Source organism: Erinaceus europaeus, chromosome 7, assembly GCF_950295315.1.
Source record: "Erinaceus europaeus chromosome 7, mEriEur2.1, whole genome shotgun sequence".
Lineage (NCBI taxonomy): Eukaryota > Metazoa > Chordata > Mammalia > Eulipotyphla > Erinaceidae > Erinaceus > Erinaceus europaeus.
In genome coordinates this window covers 44,049,061-44,068,804 of record NC_080168.1, presented here as the reverse complement: position 1 = coordinate 44,068,804, position 19,744 = coordinate 44,049,061, and the positions used below count along the sequence as shown (strand labels likewise).

At 42.7% G+C, this 19,744-nt stretch overlaps 1 protein-coding gene across 6 annotated transcripts in view; it reads left to right on the top strand.

The window, feature by feature from the left end:
* Positions 1 to 19,744, top strand: part of APPL2 (adaptor protein, phosphotyrosine interacting with PH domain and leucine zipper 2) — a 54,841-nt gene that overhangs the window by 19,520 nt on the left and 15,577 nt on the right. For all 6 annotated transcript variants that reach the window (XM_016192553.2, XM_007533029.3, XM_060194331.1 and 3 more), the window contains 8 exons: positions 795 to 854; positions 1,653 to 1,724; positions 4,389 to 4,476; positions 7,206 to 7,247; positions 7,385 to 7,443; positions 9,317 to 9,463; positions 15,458 to 15,540; positions 18,875 to 19,033. In XM_016192553.2, coding sequence (XP_016048039.1) covers positions 795 to 854; positions 1,653 to 1,724; positions 4,389 to 4,476; positions 7,206 to 7,247; positions 7,385 to 7,443; positions 9,317 to 9,463; positions 15,458 to 15,540; positions 18,875 to 19,033 — 710 coding nt within the window. The remainder of the gene's footprint in view (positions 1 to 794; positions 855 to 1,652; positions 1,725 to 4,388; positions 4,477 to 7,205; positions 7,248 to 7,384; positions 7,444 to 9,316; positions 9,464 to 15,457; positions 15,541 to 18,874; positions 19,034 to 19,744) is intronic.

Sequence of the window (19,744 nt, the reverse complement as noted above, 5' to 3'; positions counted from 1 at the left end):
CCCGTTGACACATTTACATTTTATAGCTCTTCGAACAGGTTGTGCATGCTTTTTTATTAATTAATTAATTAATTAATTATCCCTTTTGTTGTCCTTGTTTTTTATTGTTGTTGTAGTTATTATTATTGTTGTTGTTGATGTCGTTGTTAGGATAGAGAGAAATGAAGAGAAGAGGGGGAGAGAAAGACACCTGCAGACCTGCTTCACCACTTGTGAAGTGACTCCCCCAGGTGGGGAGCCAGGGGCTCGAACCATTCACGCCATATGCACTTAACCTGCTGTGCTACTGCCCTGACTCCCCAGGTTGTGCGTTCTTTCCGCATGTTGATCCGTCTTCCTAGAAAGCTCAGCCCCAGATGAAACTCCTAGACTTTCTTCTGGGATTCGTTGAAGACCTCTCTTCTTTAGATCCCATCTAGGACTCCCCCCCATCAGAACTTCCTAGTGCATCTAGTATTTCCTGGACAGTCCTCATCATGCTTGTAACTGTTTTTTAATGTCTGCTCCCTTGTAAGGACACAGGACCATGTCTGTTTTGACCACACTATAATTCCTTAATATGTTTTCTCACCAGATGAATCATTAGGAGCAGGAGTATTTGTAAATAGGGGGTAAAGAAGTAGCCGCCTTTAAAGTGCAAATGTGTTTGGGTCTTGTTTTCCAAGTAATCTCTGAGAAAAATTCATTATTAATTTATAGACACACATCATTTTATGAAGTTGTCAGAGGTGGCATTTTTCAGTGCCTGTAATATGTAGCAGTCAGATTTACATGCTTTTCTTTTCTCCCTACAGAATGAAATGTGCCTGGCCACTCAGCAGCTTTCTAGGCAACTACTGGCCTATGAAAAACAGGTAACTTGATATTTATATGGCATGTGATAGACACTTTCTTTTTTTTAATTTCTTTATTGGGGAATTAATGTTTTACATTCAACAGTAAATACAATAGTTTGTACATGCATAACATTCCCCAGTTTTCCATGTAACAATACAACCCCCACTAGGTCCTCTGTCATCCTTTTTGGACCTGTGTTCTCCCACCCACCCACCCCAGATTCTTTTACTTTGGTTCAATATACCAACTCCAGTTCAGGTTCTACTTGTGTTTTCTCTTTGATGGACACTTTCATGTTTTCTCTCTTTCTCTTCCCTCCCACCCTTTTTTCTTTCCTTTTTTCTTTCCTTTTTCCTTCCTTCCTTCCTTCCTTCCTTCTTTATTCTATTTTCATTTTCTCACTTGTCTAGTCTTTTCCTTTTCAACTGGTTAATTTTAACTGTTGATTATCCCACAGTCATTGTGATGTTTTCTAATTAGCCTACAGAAGTAATTATCTGCCCTAAGGGTCCATCCTCTGGATCTAAGAGACTAAAGTGAACCCACACTTAGAATTCCAGGAAATGAATTTGAGCACAGCATTTTGTCCAGACAGAAGGTGGTAACCATCAAAAGAAAAGCTCTGATGGAGTGGTTTGAGTGCGTCTCTGGGGCAGCACAACAGGAGACCTCCAGCTTTCTGTCCAGACTGACATGATGTGCTCTTAGCAGGGCAAGAAAGGCAGTGCAGCAGGAAGTCTGTTGAGGGGCTTGCCATAGTGCTGACTTTCCTAGCACCCACCTAACACCTGGCTCTTTTATTCCTTTCATCTTAGAATTTTGCTCTTGGCAAAGGTGATGAAGAAGTAATTTCCACACTCCACTATTTTTCCAATGTGGTAGATAAGGTAAGCCAACAACTTGGCAAAGTTTTATGTGCTTATTTCTTTCATCTTTATATTGACCCAGTTTCCATTTTTAGATCTCTATTCATATCTGAAAAGCTATCTCAATTTGTCAATTCTCCCAGGTTCGTTTAGTAAAATAGATTGTATGCTACTGTGTTTGTTTCTGTTTTTTTTAAAAAAGTCTTTGATGTATATGAACAGTGAACAAAAAGAGATTTCTGGGAATTCAGTTTCCTCAGGAGGCTGGATTTGTTTCTCAGGGCTGCTGTAGTACATAAAAAACAGGTGGTATTAACAGATATTAATATTAATAAATAGATATTTATTCTCTGGAAGTTTCAGAGGTCAGAAGTGTGAAATCAAGTTGTTGAAAGGGCCATATTCTCTCCAAAAGCATGAGGGGAGAATCCTTTCTCCCATCTTCCAGCTTCTAATGGCTCCAGGGAGTCTTTGATGTGTTGTGGCAAGGTTGGCATCACTTTCTCTTCAATGTACACCTGTGTTTTTTTTTCTCCTACTGACTTTTTTCTTATAAGAACACTTATTGTTGGATTTAAAACCCATCTGGATAGTACAGGATGATTTTATTTTGAGGTCCTTCCTTGCACCTATGTCTGCAAAGACCCTTTTTCTTTTTAATTTTTATTATCTCTATTTGCTTATTGGATAGAGACAGACAGAAATTGAGAGGACGGGGGAGATATAGAGGGAGAGAGACAGAGAGACACCTGTAGTGCTGCTTTACCACTCATGAAGATTTCCCCATGCAGGTGGGGGCCGGGGGCTCAAACTCAGGTCCTTGTGCATTGTAACACATGCACTCAACCAGGTGTGCCACCACCCAGCCCCAAAGACCTTTTTTCTAAAGCCTCACATGTGCTTAGTGGACATTTACTTTAAAATTTGTATTCACTTGTTTATCAGAGAAAGAACCAGATGATCACTCTGGTACAAGTGATACCGGGGATGGAGCTGGGGACCTCATGCTTGAAAATCCAGTGCTTTGTCCCGTGCAGCACCTCTTGGATTTCCTTAGTGAACATTTCTTGAGGGAGCACAGTTGACTTACTGCAAATGGCTCTATACAACTGGAAATATGATGTTATCAGCAGTATCATGATCTGCTGGAAGCTTAACACTGCAAAGAGTTTTCAAACTAACCTTTTAATGTAGAGACCTGTGCAAGTGAAAGGAATTAGCTTAGGTGAAATGAAGAGGTTCTCTTTATGTTTTCTGTTAATGCATAAATAGGTTGAGAAAATTTCAAAATGAGTAATTAGATTCAGACATTAGAGAAAACATCCAGCTCAAAGTAGAGATGTTGTGGCACATATTGAACAGAATACCCCAGATCCAGATTGTTCTTGTGCCAGGCTTGCAGAGTTTAATCCTGGGTGGTCTCTCTCTCTCTCTCTTTCTCTATCACTCTCTCTCTCTTTCTTATTTATGGGATAGAGACAGAGAGAAATTGAGAGTGGAGGGGGAGATAGAGAGTGGGAGAGAGACAGAGGGGCACTTGCAGTGGGGACCAGGAACTTGAACCTGCATCCTTGTGCACTGTAACATGTGCACTTAACCAAGTGTGCCACCACCTGGCCCCTTGGGTGATTTCTCAAAAAGCAGAGTTTCTAGGTCACTTCCTGGGATGCACCTGAGACAGGGTGTTATATTTACAGGTTCCATTTGCTGAGTTTGTTAAACCCTGTGTTCTGAGTGCTTTTTTGTTGTTGTTGTTAATGTTCCCATTCTGCTCTCACAGAGCAATTCTCAAGCCTACTGCTAAATGTGGCTTGGGGTTAGAAGGTTCCCAACAGGTTTGTCTTTCAAGTGTGACTTCAGCCCCCTCTGAGGGTGAGAGAGCTCATAGTGTTATGGTGGCACAGTGACCTGGACTGAGCACTTATAAAGGCAGTGTCACTCATATTGAGACCTGGATCCAGAGTTTGCACAGTAAACCATAAGTGGACTGGGAGACCTTTTAGTAAGCTTTACTGGTGATTCAGGGCATATAGAATATTGCATATAATACCTTTAGTCCTATCTACTACTTAATGAAGAGTGTTTATTCGGTATAGAATTCTGACTGAGCACTTTAACCACACCGAAGTGTTCATTGTGACTTCTGGGTGAAAAAAAAAACAAAAACAGCAGTATGTGATGGTAGAAATTTCTTCATTAGGGGCTAGGCTGTGGTGCACCCGGTTAAGCACTCACATTACAGTGCACAAGCACCCAGGTTCAAGCCCCTGGTCCCCACCTGCATGGGAGAAGCTTCACAAGAGGTGAAACAGGACTGCAGGTGTCTCTCTATCTCCTTCCCCTCTCAATTTCTCTCAGTTTATATCCAATAATAAATTTTAAAAGATTTTAAAAGAAATTTCTTCATTAAAGGGTCTGGGCAATGGTACACTCAGTTGAGTGCACATGTTACCATTAGCAAGGACCTGGGTTCAAGTCCTTGGTCCCCACCTGCAGGAGGGAAGCTTAACAAATGGTGAAGTAGTGCTGCAGATGTCTCTCCTGTTCCTTACCTTCTCCCACTTCTCAGTTTCTTTTCATCCTATCAAATAAAAGAAAGAATAAAAATTTTTTTAGAATAACAATGTTTTTAAAAAATTTTCTTTATTAGGTTTCTCTCTCTCTTGCTCTCTATCTCTTTTTCAGCTTAATGTTCTCCATACAGAGCTGGCTAAACAATTGGCAGACACAATGGTTCTACCTATTATACAGTTTCGAGAAAAGGATCTCACAGGTAAAGTAACTGATTTTAGTGTGAATAATTTCAAGACACTGTTTAATTAATTTAATTATTATTATTATCATTGCATTAATATCTTTAAAGTCTAGTATGTTGAAAAATGCCACCTTTTCCTCAAGCATCAAAAGCTGAAACCGGCTGGGTGTAGTTGTGCGCTGATTACCCAGCACTAGGTGAAAGCCTCACTGAGTGCATTTTAGTGGTTTCCTCATTAGAAAGCTGCCACTAAAAATCTCTGGTGATAGGTTCCACATGCTAGCATGATGCCAACCAGACTTCCCTGAACAGACAACCCCACTAATGTGTCCTGGAGCTCCAATTCCCCAGAACCCCGCCACACTAAGGAAAGAGAGAGACAGGCTGGGAGTATGACTCGACCTGTCAATGCCCATATTCAGCGGGGAAGTGGCAAACGCTAGAAGAAGAAGCGGGGAAGCAATTACAGAAGCCAGACCTTCCACCTTCTGCAACCCATAATGATCCTAGGTCCATACTCCCAGAGAGATAAAGAATAGGAAAGCTGGGAGACAGGCAGTAGTGCAGAAGGTTAAATGCACATGGCACAAAGCTCAAGGACTGATGTAAGGACCCCAGTTCGAGCCCACTGCTCCCCACCTGCAGGGGAGTCGCTTCACAGGCGATGAAGCGGGTCTGCAGGTGTCTTTCTCTCCCCCTCTCTGTCTTCTCCTCCTCTCTCCATTTCTGTCTGTCCTATCCAACAATGACAACATCAATAACAACAACAATGATAACTACAACAGTAAAACAACAAGGGTAACAGCAGGGAATAAATAAATAAATAAATATTTTTTAAAAATCTGTGGTGATATCATCTTAAAAAAAAAAACTCCAAATTTGTTAGGTAGAAACTAGTTTGTCCCTTAAGATCCATGTTGTCAGACTTCTGCCTTTCAGCTTTGTTTATGGTGAGAGTGAGTGCTCATGCAGACCCAGTGTAGTGACAGGCCTCCATTCACCCAGAAGTGCTCAGCGTGTGGATTAGTAGTACTGGTCCATGATGGTGATTTTTTTTTTTTCTGGTATGAGACTAAAACTGTTCAAGAGAAGTCTCTTAATATCTATAGAAAAAGTCAAAGTCTCCTTTCTGATGACATTAATACCAACATTTGAAGTGTCTAACACAGATCATACTTATTAGACACAAGGATCAATTTTAAAAAAAAATCCTAGCATCCCTCTGCCCAGTGATGTTTTAAAATTTTATTTTATTTATATATATATTTATTTATTTATTTATTTATTTATTTATTATGTATTGGATAGAGGCAGAGAGAAATCAAGTGGGAACGAGACCTGCAGCACTACTTCACTGCTCGTGAAGTTTTCCCTCTGCAGGTGGGAAGTGGAGGCTTGAGCCCAGTTCCTTCAGTGGCATTTGACTTTACACTTTGCTGCCTGTCTAGTCTACTCACCAATGTGAGTGTAAACTGTCTGAATGAATAGAACACAAGAAATACTAAGGGGACTAGTAGAAATGATAAGGAAATACCCCGAGACTCTGCTCCAACAGGAAGTAAAAGGCAAGAAAAATTAAAATGCAATAAAACAAAGATAGAAAGTAATCTGATATGAGAAAGTTTAAGAATTATTTGAAGAGAAATTTAATAGCTGGAGACAGTTTTAAGGCAAAAAGAAAAATTACCATGATACTGTTTTGTGCTATTTGATAAAGCAAAATGGATTGTTTTAGAACTGGAGAAAGTATCACTTCTTTGAAGTATCTCTGTTTAAAGTCTTTAATCCTGATTAGCTGTTGCTCATTGATTTTACTGGTGTTGGTTTGCAAGTACAGTGTTCTATATATTGCTTCTGACTTTTTTAAAAAAATTAGAGCAGGTGCTTTATATTTATATTTGTCACAAGTGACATTGTTAGGTGTTAAAATGGCAAGGATGGGAAATTTCTAGGTTCTGGGTATAGTCAGGAAATTATTCAGAATGACATGCTAAAACATTGTACTTGGGGACTTAAGAATCAGTTACAGGGGTCAGGCAGTAGCACAGCAGGTTAAGCACACACAGCATGAAGTACAAGGACCAGTGTAATTATCCCAGTTCGAGCCCCCAACTCCCCACTTGCAGGGGGAGTCACTTCACAGGTGGTGAAGCAGATTTGCAAGTGTCTATCTTTCTCCCCTCTCTGTCTTCCCCTCCTCTCTCGATTTCTCTCTGTCCTAACAACAATGACATCAGTGACAAGAATAATAATAATAACCACAACGATAAAAAACAAGGGCAACAAAAGGGTAAAAAAAAAAAAAAAAAAAGCTTCCAGGAGCAGTGGATTCATAGTGCAGGCACTGAGCCCCAACAATAACCCTGGAGAAGAGAAAAAAAAGGTCAGTTACAGTTATACTCCAGGTCTTCATGTATAGTACCAGCATATGCTCCAGTCCACATTCCTAGGTACCCTCTCATTCACAGAAGTCAAGAAGACTGGCTCCATGGGCAGGCAGGTTCTAGAAGGGTGAGAGACCACTGAAGTCACAAATTCCACTGAGACCAGGATTTTCAGCTACTAAGTGAGGTTCCTCCAGAGCTGGGGAGCCGAGGCAGGAAGGGAGGCATTTATTTACAGAGTCTTCTCCCCTTCCATGGGTAAACTTTTTGTATTATTATTATTATTATTATTGGAAAAGTATAGAGCTCTGAGTACATGTTTTATTTTTCTTTGCACTGAGATTATTCTTTTCTCTTACTTAGAAGTAAGCACCTTAAAGGATCTTTTTGGAATTGCCAGCAATGGTGAGCATTCCTTCTGTTTTTGATGGCTACGGTTTTGAGATGTGGATGGGCTCAGTATGTCTGTGGTCAGAGACACTGAATAAACATTCTCACTTGTCAGCCTTCTCTCTGGGGGCTAAATGTCTCTTTATTTTTAGAGCATGACCTCTCGATGGCAAAATACAGCAGACTTCCTAAAAAAAAGGAGAATGAGAAGGTAAGAGTGCCTACCTTATATGGTGTTTTTCAGTTTGTTTACTACTAAGCACCTTGTATACTTTCCTAATATAACTTTGTGGCACTGATGGTGCCTTGGTGAATTTGTTTTTCTGTACATGAATTTTATTTATTTTTGTTGCCACGAAGAATGAATCCACTGCTCCTGGTGGCCTTTTTTTTTTTTTTAAATAGAGACAGAGGGATTGAATGGGAATGAGAAAGAGACACCTGTAGCACTGTTCCACTGCTCATCAAGGTTCCCTCCTGCAGGTGGGGATCAGGGACTTGAATCCAGGCTCTTGAGTAGCCTGCCTCCCATATGTGTATTTTAAATTTTTATTCTGAGTCTTATAAGTAGGTTTCCACTTCTGCAATCTACCCTTTCAAACTTATTTATTAAAAACCAGCTTGGAATTGTTATAAAGTTATACAACAGGATCTTTTAAAATATATTTACTTATGTGGTCCGGGAGGTGTCGCAATGATAAGGCTTTGGACTCTCAAGCATGAGGTCCTGAGTTCAATCCCCAGCAGCACATGTGCCAGAGTGATGTTTGGTTCTTTCTCTCTCCTCCTATCTTTCACATTAATAAATAAAATCTTAAAATATATATATACATATATATGTATATATATTTACTTATTTGCCTCCAGGGTTATCGCTGGGGCTTGGTACTGGCTGGCACTACAGATCCACTGCTCCGTGCAGCAATTTTTTCCTTTTTATTTATTTAATTTGATACGACAGAAGTTGAGAGGGGAAGGGAAGATGGAGAGGGGGAGAGAAAGATAGACACCTGAAGACCTGCTGCAAGTAGGGAGCAGGGGCTCAAACCCAGGTCCTTGCATGAGTCCTTCCCCATAGTACTATGTGCACTCAACCATATGCACCACCACCTAGCTCCCTAACAGGGTTTTGTTTGTTTGTTTGTTTTAAGATTTGTTTATGTTTATAAGAGAGATCAGAGGACTGCTCAGCTCTGGCATATCGCAGTACTCATGATTGAACCTGGAACCTCTGGGGTCTCAGGCATGCAAGTCTAGTGTTCCAATGCTGAGCTGTCTCCCCAACCCTTACATAGCACTTTAAAATGAAGCACATGCTTTGTATAATAGTCAAATGCATTCATGTCACTTGAACTCCCATCCCTGATTTGTTGGCTCTGCTCCTGTAATTCTTATTTCTTGGTTTATTTGCCATTACATATCATATTGAAGCAAAAAGGTAGTGACAGCATATCATATTGAGTATTGGCATATTACTTGATATGATCACTCTATTAATTGTTGTCCCATCAATTTACATGCATATGCTGCTACATGATTTCCTTGAAATAAAATCTTCCAAGTGAGCCACAATGTACATGCTGCCAGGCTACTTTCCTAAAGGATTGTAGTGTTATCAGACTGACTTTACCTCAGTGCTGGATTTTTTAAAAATTCCAGATACATTTTACTGTATTTGTCATAAAAAAGGTTCTGATTAAACATGTTTTTAATTTTAATTTTCTTCCTTTTTTAAATATTTATTCCCTTTTGTTGCCCTCATTGTTTTATTGTAGTAGTTATTATTGTTGTTGATGGCATTGTTGTTGGATAGGACAGAGAGAAATAGAGGAGGGGAAGACAGAGGGGGAGAGATAGACATCTGCAGACCTGCTTCACCACCTGTGAAGCGACTCCCCTGCAGGTGGGGAGCAGGGGCTCAAATAGGGATCCTTACACTGGCCCTTGCGCTTTGCTCCACCTGCACTTAACCCACTGCTCTACCACCCGACTCCCTTAAACATGTTTTTAAGTTACATGCTTTTACAGAATTGCCATGTTTGTGAGACCACTGAAACCTTCCTTTCACCTCTCTCTCCAATCAGGCGAAGAGTGAGGTTGTGAAAGAGGTAGCAGCTGCACGGCGGAAACAGCACCTTTCATCCCTCCAGTACTACTGTGCTCTCAACGCACTACAATACAGAAAACGTGTAGCCATGATGGAGCCCATGATTGGCTTTGCTCACGGACAGGTAGGGCAGGCAGTCCCTTCCCCTAAGGGCTAAGACCTGGGCCACTGGTGAACAATAGCACAATATTTTGGTGAGGTAGCTCTAAGGTAAAAACTGAAGCAGCAGCAAAGAAAGGAACATGAATGCACAGCCTCCCTGGAAATGCTCTGAGATTCAGCACTTGGACAGCAGCCAGGGTGGCTGAATAATCCCTAGCTGGATTTGTTAAGCTTTAAATACAGGATGCAAAGGCCTTGATCCCCAGCTCCCATGGGGAGCACGCAGTGTGGTCCTTTGTCTCAGATCCAAGTGAAAGCCAAGCCTGCTCCAGTTTTCTGAGAAGCAGCTGGACTGCTCTGTTAGGTAGAGTAAGGCTCACAAACTAGGACTCTGCACATTACTTTGCTGCCCTGTTTGGTGAGGTAACTCCTAAACTGATAATGTGCTAGGTTTGTTACCAGCAATTTGCATGTAGGAGGTGGGGAAATGTTGCCGCTGATTTATGAAGTCTCTGTACTAGATTTGTTTGGCTTCCTCTTCCCTATTCAGTAGTGTCCTGGACATTTGTCTGCAGGGAAGCTGCACTTTCAGGATGGGGCCTTGACTACATCTCTACTTTATAGTTGGTGATCTAGGGAGAGGAAGGCATGGTAGAAAGCAAAATGTTGGGAGGCTAGGGGGTGGCGCATGGTTGAGCGCACATGTTACAGTATGTAAGGACCAAGGTCCAAGCCCCTGGTCCCTACCTGCAGAAGGAAAGCTTTGCAAGTGGTGAAGCAGGGCTGCAGGTGTCTCTCTGTCTCTGGTCCTTGCTATCCTCCCCCATCCCTCTCGGTTTCTCTCTGTCTCTATCCAATAAATAAATAAAATATTTTTTAAAAAGAAAGTAAAATGTTAAGAAGGGACGCAATCCCTTCTTCCGCAACTTCAAACATGTGGGCATTTTTTCTTGATATTTCTTCACTAATTAAATCAGAGAAAAAAAGAGACAGGGAGAGACATCAGAAACTGCCCCACTACTTGTGCAGTTCGCTCTGGTACTGTGGTGTTCCCATGTGGCGCCAGGGTTCAAACCTAGTACTTTGTGCATGGTTAGGTATACTGAGTGACCCATCTCCTGCCCCTTTATAGTACATTTTTAAGTAAAGGTATCTTTTTTTCTTCTTTATTTTGGATAGAGATAGAAATTGAGAGGGAAGGGAGAGAGGAAGAGAAGCACCTGTTACACTGCTTCATTGCTTGAGAAGCTTCCCCCTACAGGCAGGGACCTGGCACACTGTAATGTGTGTGCTTAACCAGGTGTGCCACCACCCAGCCCCCTAGAGGTTTTTTTGTTTTGTTTAGCTTTTAAGATATCATTGCCATTCAGGCAAAAGAGGCACAAGAAGAAATCTATAAACATCAAAGTTCAATTGTCACCTTACTCAGGTGGTCGTGTTGATAAATGATGGGCACATCAGAGTTAGCTGTGCTTTCAGAGGTAATGTTTAAATAAGGCACGGTCATCCTCTGCATAATGCTGCGGTAAACCCAAAACCAGCACTGTCCAGCTATGGCACCAGTGTTCAGCAGATCCCTGGTGCTGTTCAGCTTCCTCCTGATGGGCACTATGCCAACATGAGTCTATCACTCATTCTCCACTGCCCTTCACTCTCTTTTCATTAAGTAAAGCACCCTCTACCCTGATGGTTGACCTAACTTGGTTAGAAAATGCCAGTCCATTCCCTCTTTGTTCTAATTAATACCTCCTATCATGTCTGTCCTCCCTGAATTGACAAGGGAGCAGTGATCCCTGCTCAGCAGAGGCTCCAGGTCAGGGAGTGTCCCAGACTGAGCACCTCAGAAGGATGGGCAGCTCCAGCCTGTTAGGTTAGTGCATGGAGAGCTTGGCTGTTTTGAGAAAGATTCTCACAAGGCCCAGAGGATGGGTTAAATTCTGCCAACCACTACACCCCTTCTCTCAGTGTACATGGACTTAGTGAACAGTGGCCACAAGGGAGAAGAGGAGACTGTGTATAGAAGCACAAATGCAGCCCCCAGATCTAGGAAAACAACAGAACTTTGCTGAGCAGAACACTTATCACTGGTGGCAGCAACAGCTTTTTTTTTTTTTTTTGAGGACTAAGTGTAATGCTTTTTCATTTTTCATGTGAAAAAGCACCAGATTCCAAGACATAAGGCCACATAGTTCTTCACTCTGCCAACCTTTAAGATCCCAATGAAAATTATAGATCCATTCCTAGAGCAGTTGCTGTCTAGCCCCATGAATCTTTTGGATGACTGAAGCCCAGGCTCTTCTGCCTCATCAGCCCTTTCACATCAGTGTTGATTGAGCAGGTGTTCACATAGCAGGTGTTCACATGTCCCTTGCACTTCCTGTTGTTCTCAAAGGCATGGGAACTTTGGATGATGTTGCACAGAGTCATGTTTCTCTGTACCACCCACCTAGTAGAGGATGCTTGGTTCCATGTCTGATTTTGCTGGCTCTCGTTCAACAGGTTTTCAGTTAAATCATGATTCAGTCATCATGCTGCAAACAAACTGTCTACAGGTTAATGAGAGCACACAAATGAGTCCCAGTATAATATTGATAAAGTACTAAGTTATGTTGCTATGAAAGCTGGTATCACATCCCTCTCTTCCATTTATTCACTCATCAGGGTATGTATGTGGGTGGGTGGGGCATGTGCTGAGGGTCACAGCCAGGGGCTCGTGTGTGTGAGACATGGGCTCTGCCACTGAATTACCGCCTTCTTTCCTTAACACATTATAAGCTATTCAATTTTATTAACTAAAAATGTTAAATTCACAAAATGTCTCAATAGAGCATTCATAAAACTATATTTTGACCAAAATTCAAATAGATATTCATTAAACATTCCATTCTTGTGTGTGTGTGTTTTAGTTTTTTATTTTCTTTTGTGTGACCAGGGCCACACACATCTGTGATTTAACTGCTCCTGGATCATCTTTTCCACTTGGGAGCAGGAGGGAGAAACAACACAGGTCTGGAGCTTCCCTGCTGCCATAGCATCTCTCATGGTGCTGGGACCCTGACCTCACATAGGAAGCACTCCTGACACAGTGATTGGAGGGATGTGCATTGCATGTTTTCAATTCACACCCTCATTATTTAGTGGGTGTGGGTTGCAGTGATTTTAAGGAAGAACTAACTGTAGTTTTCTTGCATCCCTTTATCTTTGCCATGTCAAATAGCTTCAGTCATATCAAATAATACCATGATTTCTGCCTTCTGTTATTATAAAAAATATATCAGAGTTTTACTAGGTTGTCAGAAAAGTCATGGCGCAGTTTTGGATAGAAAAATAATGTCATGACTTTTCCAACGCCCCAATAATTAACAATAAGCATTATTTCAAGAAATTCAGGGAGTTAAGGAAAGACATTTGTGTCCCTAAAAATGCAGAGTGATTATTTAATAGACTTTGATATTTAGCATTTCAGGGATTCAGAATGGTATTTATATTACTGAATTTTGTAGAGCAAGATCATAAGACGGAGATCATTTCCCTTTATATCCTAACATGTACCAGTCATCTGCTTTTGTACAGTAAAAAGCAGCCATGCTTCCTCAGGGTGTCTGGAGTCACCTGCCAGCTGATAGCACTGACTGACCTCCTCAGGATGAGAGGTTGGTTTCTGTGCAGGACATGAGCTGCTTCCAGGTCAGACAGACCAGCTGGACTTAAGCACAGCAGAGAACTCAAGTCCAAGTAAAATGGCTTCTCTCTCTCTTTCTTGCCTCTCGGGTTATCAGTGGTGCTTGGCATCAGCACTACGAATCCACTATTGTTGGTGGACATTTTTTTTCCATTTTTTTTATTTGATAAGACAGAGAGAAATTTAGAGGGGAGGAGGAGGTAGAGAGGGAGAGAAAAGATAGACACCTGCAGACCAGCTTCTGTACTCGTGAAGTGTTCCCCCTGTAGGTAGGGACCTGGGGGCTCGGAACTGTATCCTTGTGTGAGTTCTTGTGCTTAGTAGAGTATAATTTTAACTGGATGCACTACTGCCCAGCCCCCTCGTTTCTTTTTTTTTCATGACTTAGGTTTTCAACTATTACTATCATCAGGTATCTTTGCTATCATCATGAAATAGTTCATATCCAGTAATCAGATTTTAAAAAATACCTGTCCATTGAAAAGAAATGAAAACTTGAGCTTTTCAGGGTAGGATGGTCACAGGTGAGACTTGTTTATAGAAATGTTCTCACTTGCCTGTTGCTCACCACTTCAAGTTTTGTTGGCAGATCCAGACTTTCTGAATACACAGGAAGAAAGGTGTTCCTTCTCTTGGCTCCCCAAAACTAGCAGCTAGCTTCATTAAAAATATATATATTTATTCTGGAGTTGGTGTATTGCACCAAAGTAAAAGACTCTGGAGTGGGTAAGTGGGGGGTAGAGTATGGAAACTGATGATAGAGGACCTGGTGGGGGTTGTGTTGTTATGTGGAAAACTGAGAAATGTATGCATGTAGTAACTGTTGTATTCACTGTCAAATGTAAAACATCCCCCAATAAAGAAAAAAAAATTATTATTGAGTAGTGACAAAAAGAAACTAAATCTGAAAGAGAAAATAAAGAGGGAGAAAGAGACACCTGTAGCACGGTTCCCCCTCCCCTACAGGTGGGGATTGGGACCTTTGAACCTGGGTCCTTGTGTGTGGTCACATGTGCATTCAACCAACTCCACCACCCTCCCAGCCCCAGCTAGTTTTATTTTTTAATTTATTTTATTTATAAAATAAAAAATAGAAAATATCAATAAAACCATAGGATAAGAGGGGTAAAATTCCACATATTTCCCATCACCAGAGTTCTGCATCCCATCCCATTCCCATCCACTGGAAGCTCTCTCTCTCTCTTTTTTTTTTTTTTTTTTACCAGAGCACTACTCAGCTCTGGCTTATGGTGGTTCAGGGGATTGAACCTGGGACTTTGAAGCCTCAGGCATGAGAGTCTCTTTGCATAACCGTTATGCTATCTACCCCTGCCCCACTGGAAGCTTTCTTGAGTCTTTATTTTTCTGGGATCATGGACCCAGGATTATTATGGGGTGCAGAAAGCGGAAGGTCTGGCCTCCATAATTCTTCTCTGCTGAACATGGGCATTGGCAGGTTGATCCATACTCCCAGCCTGTGTCTGTCTTTCCCTGTTTCTGGAGAGATGGGGTTCTAAAGTACATTGGTGAGATCATCTTCCCAGAGAAGTCAGGTTGGCATCATGGTAGCATCTGCAACTTGGTGTTTGAAAAAGCATTAAGATATAAAGAAGAACAAATTGTTTAATAATCTGGAACCTAAAGGCAGGACTACAGCAGATGAGATTTGGGGTCTCCATTTTGGAAAAATTTATCAGGTCTATTTTAGGTATATTCCAAGGGGCCCATGACTTTACCAATTTTGGCCTGAGCCTGACAGCTAACACGCAGGTGAGCCAAAGGTATTATCTGGGGAGATGGTGTCAGGGTTGGAAATAGGACTAGAAAGCTGGATCAGGGAAGAGAGTAGCTCATTTTTAAGCTGTGTGGTCCTCAGGTCTACATGCACTCTCCTCTAGGCAGAGCTCCTACATTAGAGAATGTCAGGAGCAAGAGGGCATCTCGCCTGGATAGAGCTGCTGGACTTCACCAGGGCCCTGCTGCGTCCTTCCCATACACAACACACTTCAGGTTGATGTTAAAAGCCTCTTAAGCCCAGCTTTCCCTTGGCATTAAGTCACTGTCTGTCTCTCAAGGTATTCAGAGCCACACATCAGGTGCTTGTCTGTTTCCTGCTAGTGCAGGGCATTTCTCAGGGCCCTGAGATGTAATGATGATTAAGATCTACTCCTCACTCTTAAGAAAATTACACAAGAAAAATACTAATGACAAGACTATTAAAAAAACAGTTACCGGCAATATTGCTGCAACTGCTTTGTTCCAAGCACTTAAGACTAGTTCAGACACCCAGTTCCTTTTAACAAGATTTCAGAATATAACTGTTCTGTCTTTCAGATTAACTTTTTTAAGAAGGGAGCAGAGATGTTTTCCCAAAGTATGGACAGCTTCTTGTCTTCTGTCACAGACATGGTTCAGAGGTAATGCTGTGTTCTTGTGTATCTCATGTGCCTTTTACTTTTCCTGCTGAATCCACCTCTCTGGGAGGTGGGTGAAGCCTCAGGCCACCTGCTGAGGGTCCCATAAAGCCCTTGTCCACTCTGTGAACTCTCAGAAACTGGCCTTGTGAGTATCATGGTTGAAAAGAAATGATTTCTGTGCTTCCTTATCTCTGTAGAGCCCAAGATCTTACCCATTATATTAAAAGTCTAAATGAAAAGTTAAAAAATTCACACATTGGGAGTCAGACAATAGCACAGTGGGTTCAGTGCAGGTGGCACAAAGTGCAAGGACCAGCATAAGGATCCTGGTTCAAGCCCCTGGTTCCACACCTGCAGGGGAGTCACTTCACAGGCGGTGAAGCAGGTCTGCAGTTGTCTATCTTCCTCTCCCCCTCTCTGTCTTCCCCTCCTCTCTCCATTTCTCTCTGTCCTATCCAACAACAATTACATCAATAACAACAGCAATAATAACTACAACAATAAAACAAGGGCAAAAAAGAGAATGAATAAATGTTTTTAAAAAATCACACATTAAACTCAGTTTCTATCCTTTTGTTACTCTGCACATTTCATGAGTTAAAAACCTATGATTCCAGTTTAGATATTCTGTAGATTCAGAAGAGTTATTTTCCTTTTCTTTTTTTAAATTTTCTTAATTTAAAAAAAAATTATTTTGATAGAGACAGCCAGAAATTGAGAGAGAAGGGGTGATAGAGGAGGAGAGAGACACCTGCAGCCCTGCTTTGCCACTCACAGAGCTTCCCCCTGCAGGTGGAGACCAGGGCTTGGACGAAGGTCCTTGCACATTGTAACATGTGCACTCAACCAGGTGTGCCATGACCTGGCCCCCTGCTTTTTCTTTGAGAGCTACTAGGTCAGCAGCCAGAAGTGCTACCACTTTGCAAGAAATGATTACATTCACTTACAGTAGATAACCCTTTTATAATTAACTTAAGCCTTTTTTTTTAACTTAACAAATTATAGTGTAGCCTTTAGGTGCTTATTAAAAACAAAAAACCACAACATTGGGTTGGGAGATTGCACACCCATCTGGATTCAAGCCCTGGCACCGTATCAGACCACAGGGCACTGCACCAGGGGAAATTATGTGGTGTCTCTTCTTCTCTCTGGGTCTCTTTCTCTCGATCTGAAATTATAAGGGGTGTTGTTGTAGCGGTCAGGTGTCGGGCTGTACCGCAGAGAAGAGAGTGGACGTCCAGAGCAAGGGAGTATACAAATCTTTATTATAGGATGGGGGGGTGGTGGCTCAGGCCACGTGGAGTCAGCCCACAATGGCCGTCCCCACTACCTGACCACGGGGCGAGAGAAGAGAGAGAGATCTGAGAGGGGGGGAGCTGAGAGCCCAGAGAGAGCGAGAGGGGGTGAGGGGGCTTTTATTGGGCGACAACCAGGGGTGACGTGTGGGGCCAGGATTGGTTGAAGGGGGCACTGCTAGGATTTCGCGGGGCGTAGTAAAACCTGGGGGTGGAGACTGCATCAGAATAATTCCTCAGCAACATCTCCTCCTATCCCTTTATATCTAAATGGACACAGTAAAGAAAAATGGAATGGAGCAGGCTTAAATGTTTTTAAGGAATGCCATGCTCAGGTGGGAAGATGTAGGACTTTCTGTGGAGGAGGAAAGGCTTAAATGGCTGCCAACCTTATGAGATTTATGCGTCTCACAAGGTTGGCAGCCACTTTTATTGGGCGACAACCAGGGGTGACGTGTGGGGCCAGGATTGGTTGAAGGGGGCACTGCTAGGATTTCGCAGGGGTGTAGTAAAACCTGGGGGCGGAGACTGCATCAGAAGAATTCCTCAGCAACAAAGGGGAAAGAAAAAAAAAGAACAAACAAACAAAACCTCACCTCTCCAAACTGCCCTTTCAGCATTTAATGCCATGGTTCTGACTCTGGTCTCCTGACCTCAGTGGAGAGTTCAGAGGTGGTCCCATTCCCCTCCAACACCAACCTCATCTCATCTAGACACCAAACATGTAGTTCCTGGAGTACTTCTCAAAGTTTCTGAGGTATAGAAATAAGTGTCTCTGTGTATTTGCTTTAAATACACAGAATATACGTAAGAACTATGAGGATTTTATTTGGCATTGGCTAACAAAGAGGAAGCTGCTTATCTTGAGGATGTTGCATTTCAAAAAACGAACTAGCAGAATCTATTGAGGCAGATGCCTATTTAAAACTGCTCGGAAGTAAAGAGTGAGTCCCAGGAAAAACTTGCGCTGAACATTCATCTCAGCCCAGGCAGAGCTGGAGCTCATGAGAACCCATCCCCTCCCCCACAAGGCCTGCGCTGGTTTCCCCAGCACTGGTGGCAGTGAGTGATGAGAGTGGATGTGCACTTACGTAGAGAGCAATCCGTGAAACCTGGTGTCAGTTTTTTGCCTTTCCATTTGATCCATACCCCCCCTGGGGTCAGTAAGGGAAAGTGAAGAGGGGCACCAATTCAATTGTCACTTCAAAGCAATATCCCCCCACACCCTTAATCTTTCACAGTATCTTTCTCTTTCTGCCTGAACTCAGAATTCTGTGGCTTACCTCTATCTTGGGAGAACCATTGTTAACTTTTTTTTTAAAAAAAAGAATGTCATATATATATATATTATTTATTCCCTTTTGTTGCCCTTTTTTATTGTTGTAGTTATTGTTGTCATCATTGTTGGATAGGACAGAGAGGAATGGAGAGAGAAGGGGAAGACAGGGGGGAGAGAAAGATAAGACACCTGCAGACCTGCTTCACCACTTGTGAAGCGACTCCCCTGCAGGTGGGGAGCCAGGGCTCAAACAGGGATCCTTACGCCAGTCCTTGTGCTTTGCACCACCTATGCTTAACCCACTGTGTTACAGCCCGACTCCCTGTTAACTTTCTTTTTTCAAGTACTATATATTTTTATTACTGCACTGTGGGACATTTGTGCCCTCCTCCCCATGCCAGCCACCCCACCCTTTTTAAAAATCTAATCATAGTATACTTGTTCTGCCTATCTTGAGCCTCTGTCTTCCCTCCTTGTCATAAGACCAATCATTCCAACAGTCATTCCACCAGCCAAACACCAGCTGTCCAAGCCTCGGGTAGCCAGCCTTCTCTGCAGGGCTGGGGCTGACTTGTTCCTCTGCTGCCTGACCAGGCATAGTTCATCCCAAGGGCAACAGCAAGCAGGCTCCTGAGCTTGGGGTATGAGCTGAAGGATAGAGACTCATGAATGCAGCAGGGACTGAGCTGTGGGTGACAGGGCTGTCCTCTGCTGCTTCTCATTGCTGACCAGAGCCCAACCTACCACTTTCTGTCTCAAGCATCCAGGTGGAGCTTGAAGCTGAAGCAGAGAAGATGCGGGTGTCTCAGCAAGAACTACTTTCTGTTGACGAGTCAGTTTATACTCCAGACTTCGATGTGTCTACACCAGAGGCCAACAGGAACCTCATCCAGAAAGCTGGCTACCTTAATCTGAGAAAGTGAGAATGCCATTGCTTGCTGCTTTGTCTAAAGTCTGTTTTCCCAAGAGGTGGCAGAAGAGCACTTGCTTGGTGCCCCATTATAGGGTGGGGGAGGACTCCCACACAGCACCCTGCACAGTGGGAACAGGAAGCCTCTGGGCCCAAGCTCCAAACTGTGCTGAGACATGTGGTCTGAACTAAACTTATGACTAAAACCAATGTGTGCAGGGCCTACAAAACAGATCACAATGCCATATGTGCAGCCAGGTTTAAGCCCGGTTCCTGTCGTGTTGAAGGAAGCTTTGGTGTGTGGTGTCTCCCCCCACCCCACCTCCCCCACCACACACCCTGCTTCTCTCTGGTCACCATGGCTATTTCATGGCTATTTGCAGATGGACTGCTCCTGACTGTCATCATCCTGTAGCATTGAAAGCTGTTCCCCTCCCTCCTTTCCACCCTCTCCAGGCCCTGAAGAGTGAGAGCTGAGGTAGAGAGTCACCACTAAGGCAGGCGTCTGAGGGCAGGGAGTTTTCAGAGCCATCCAGGCTCATGTAGGCTGAGTCACACACTTAACACTCAGGTCTTCAAATGTGCATTTTGAAGTGGAGGCATCACCACATTTAACTGCATCCTCAGTGGGGAGACCTTTAGCATCAGTGAGACACCCAGCTGGGCCAGGTCTCCATCATTTCATGAGCTGATAACATCTTCATAAAGTTGTTATACAGA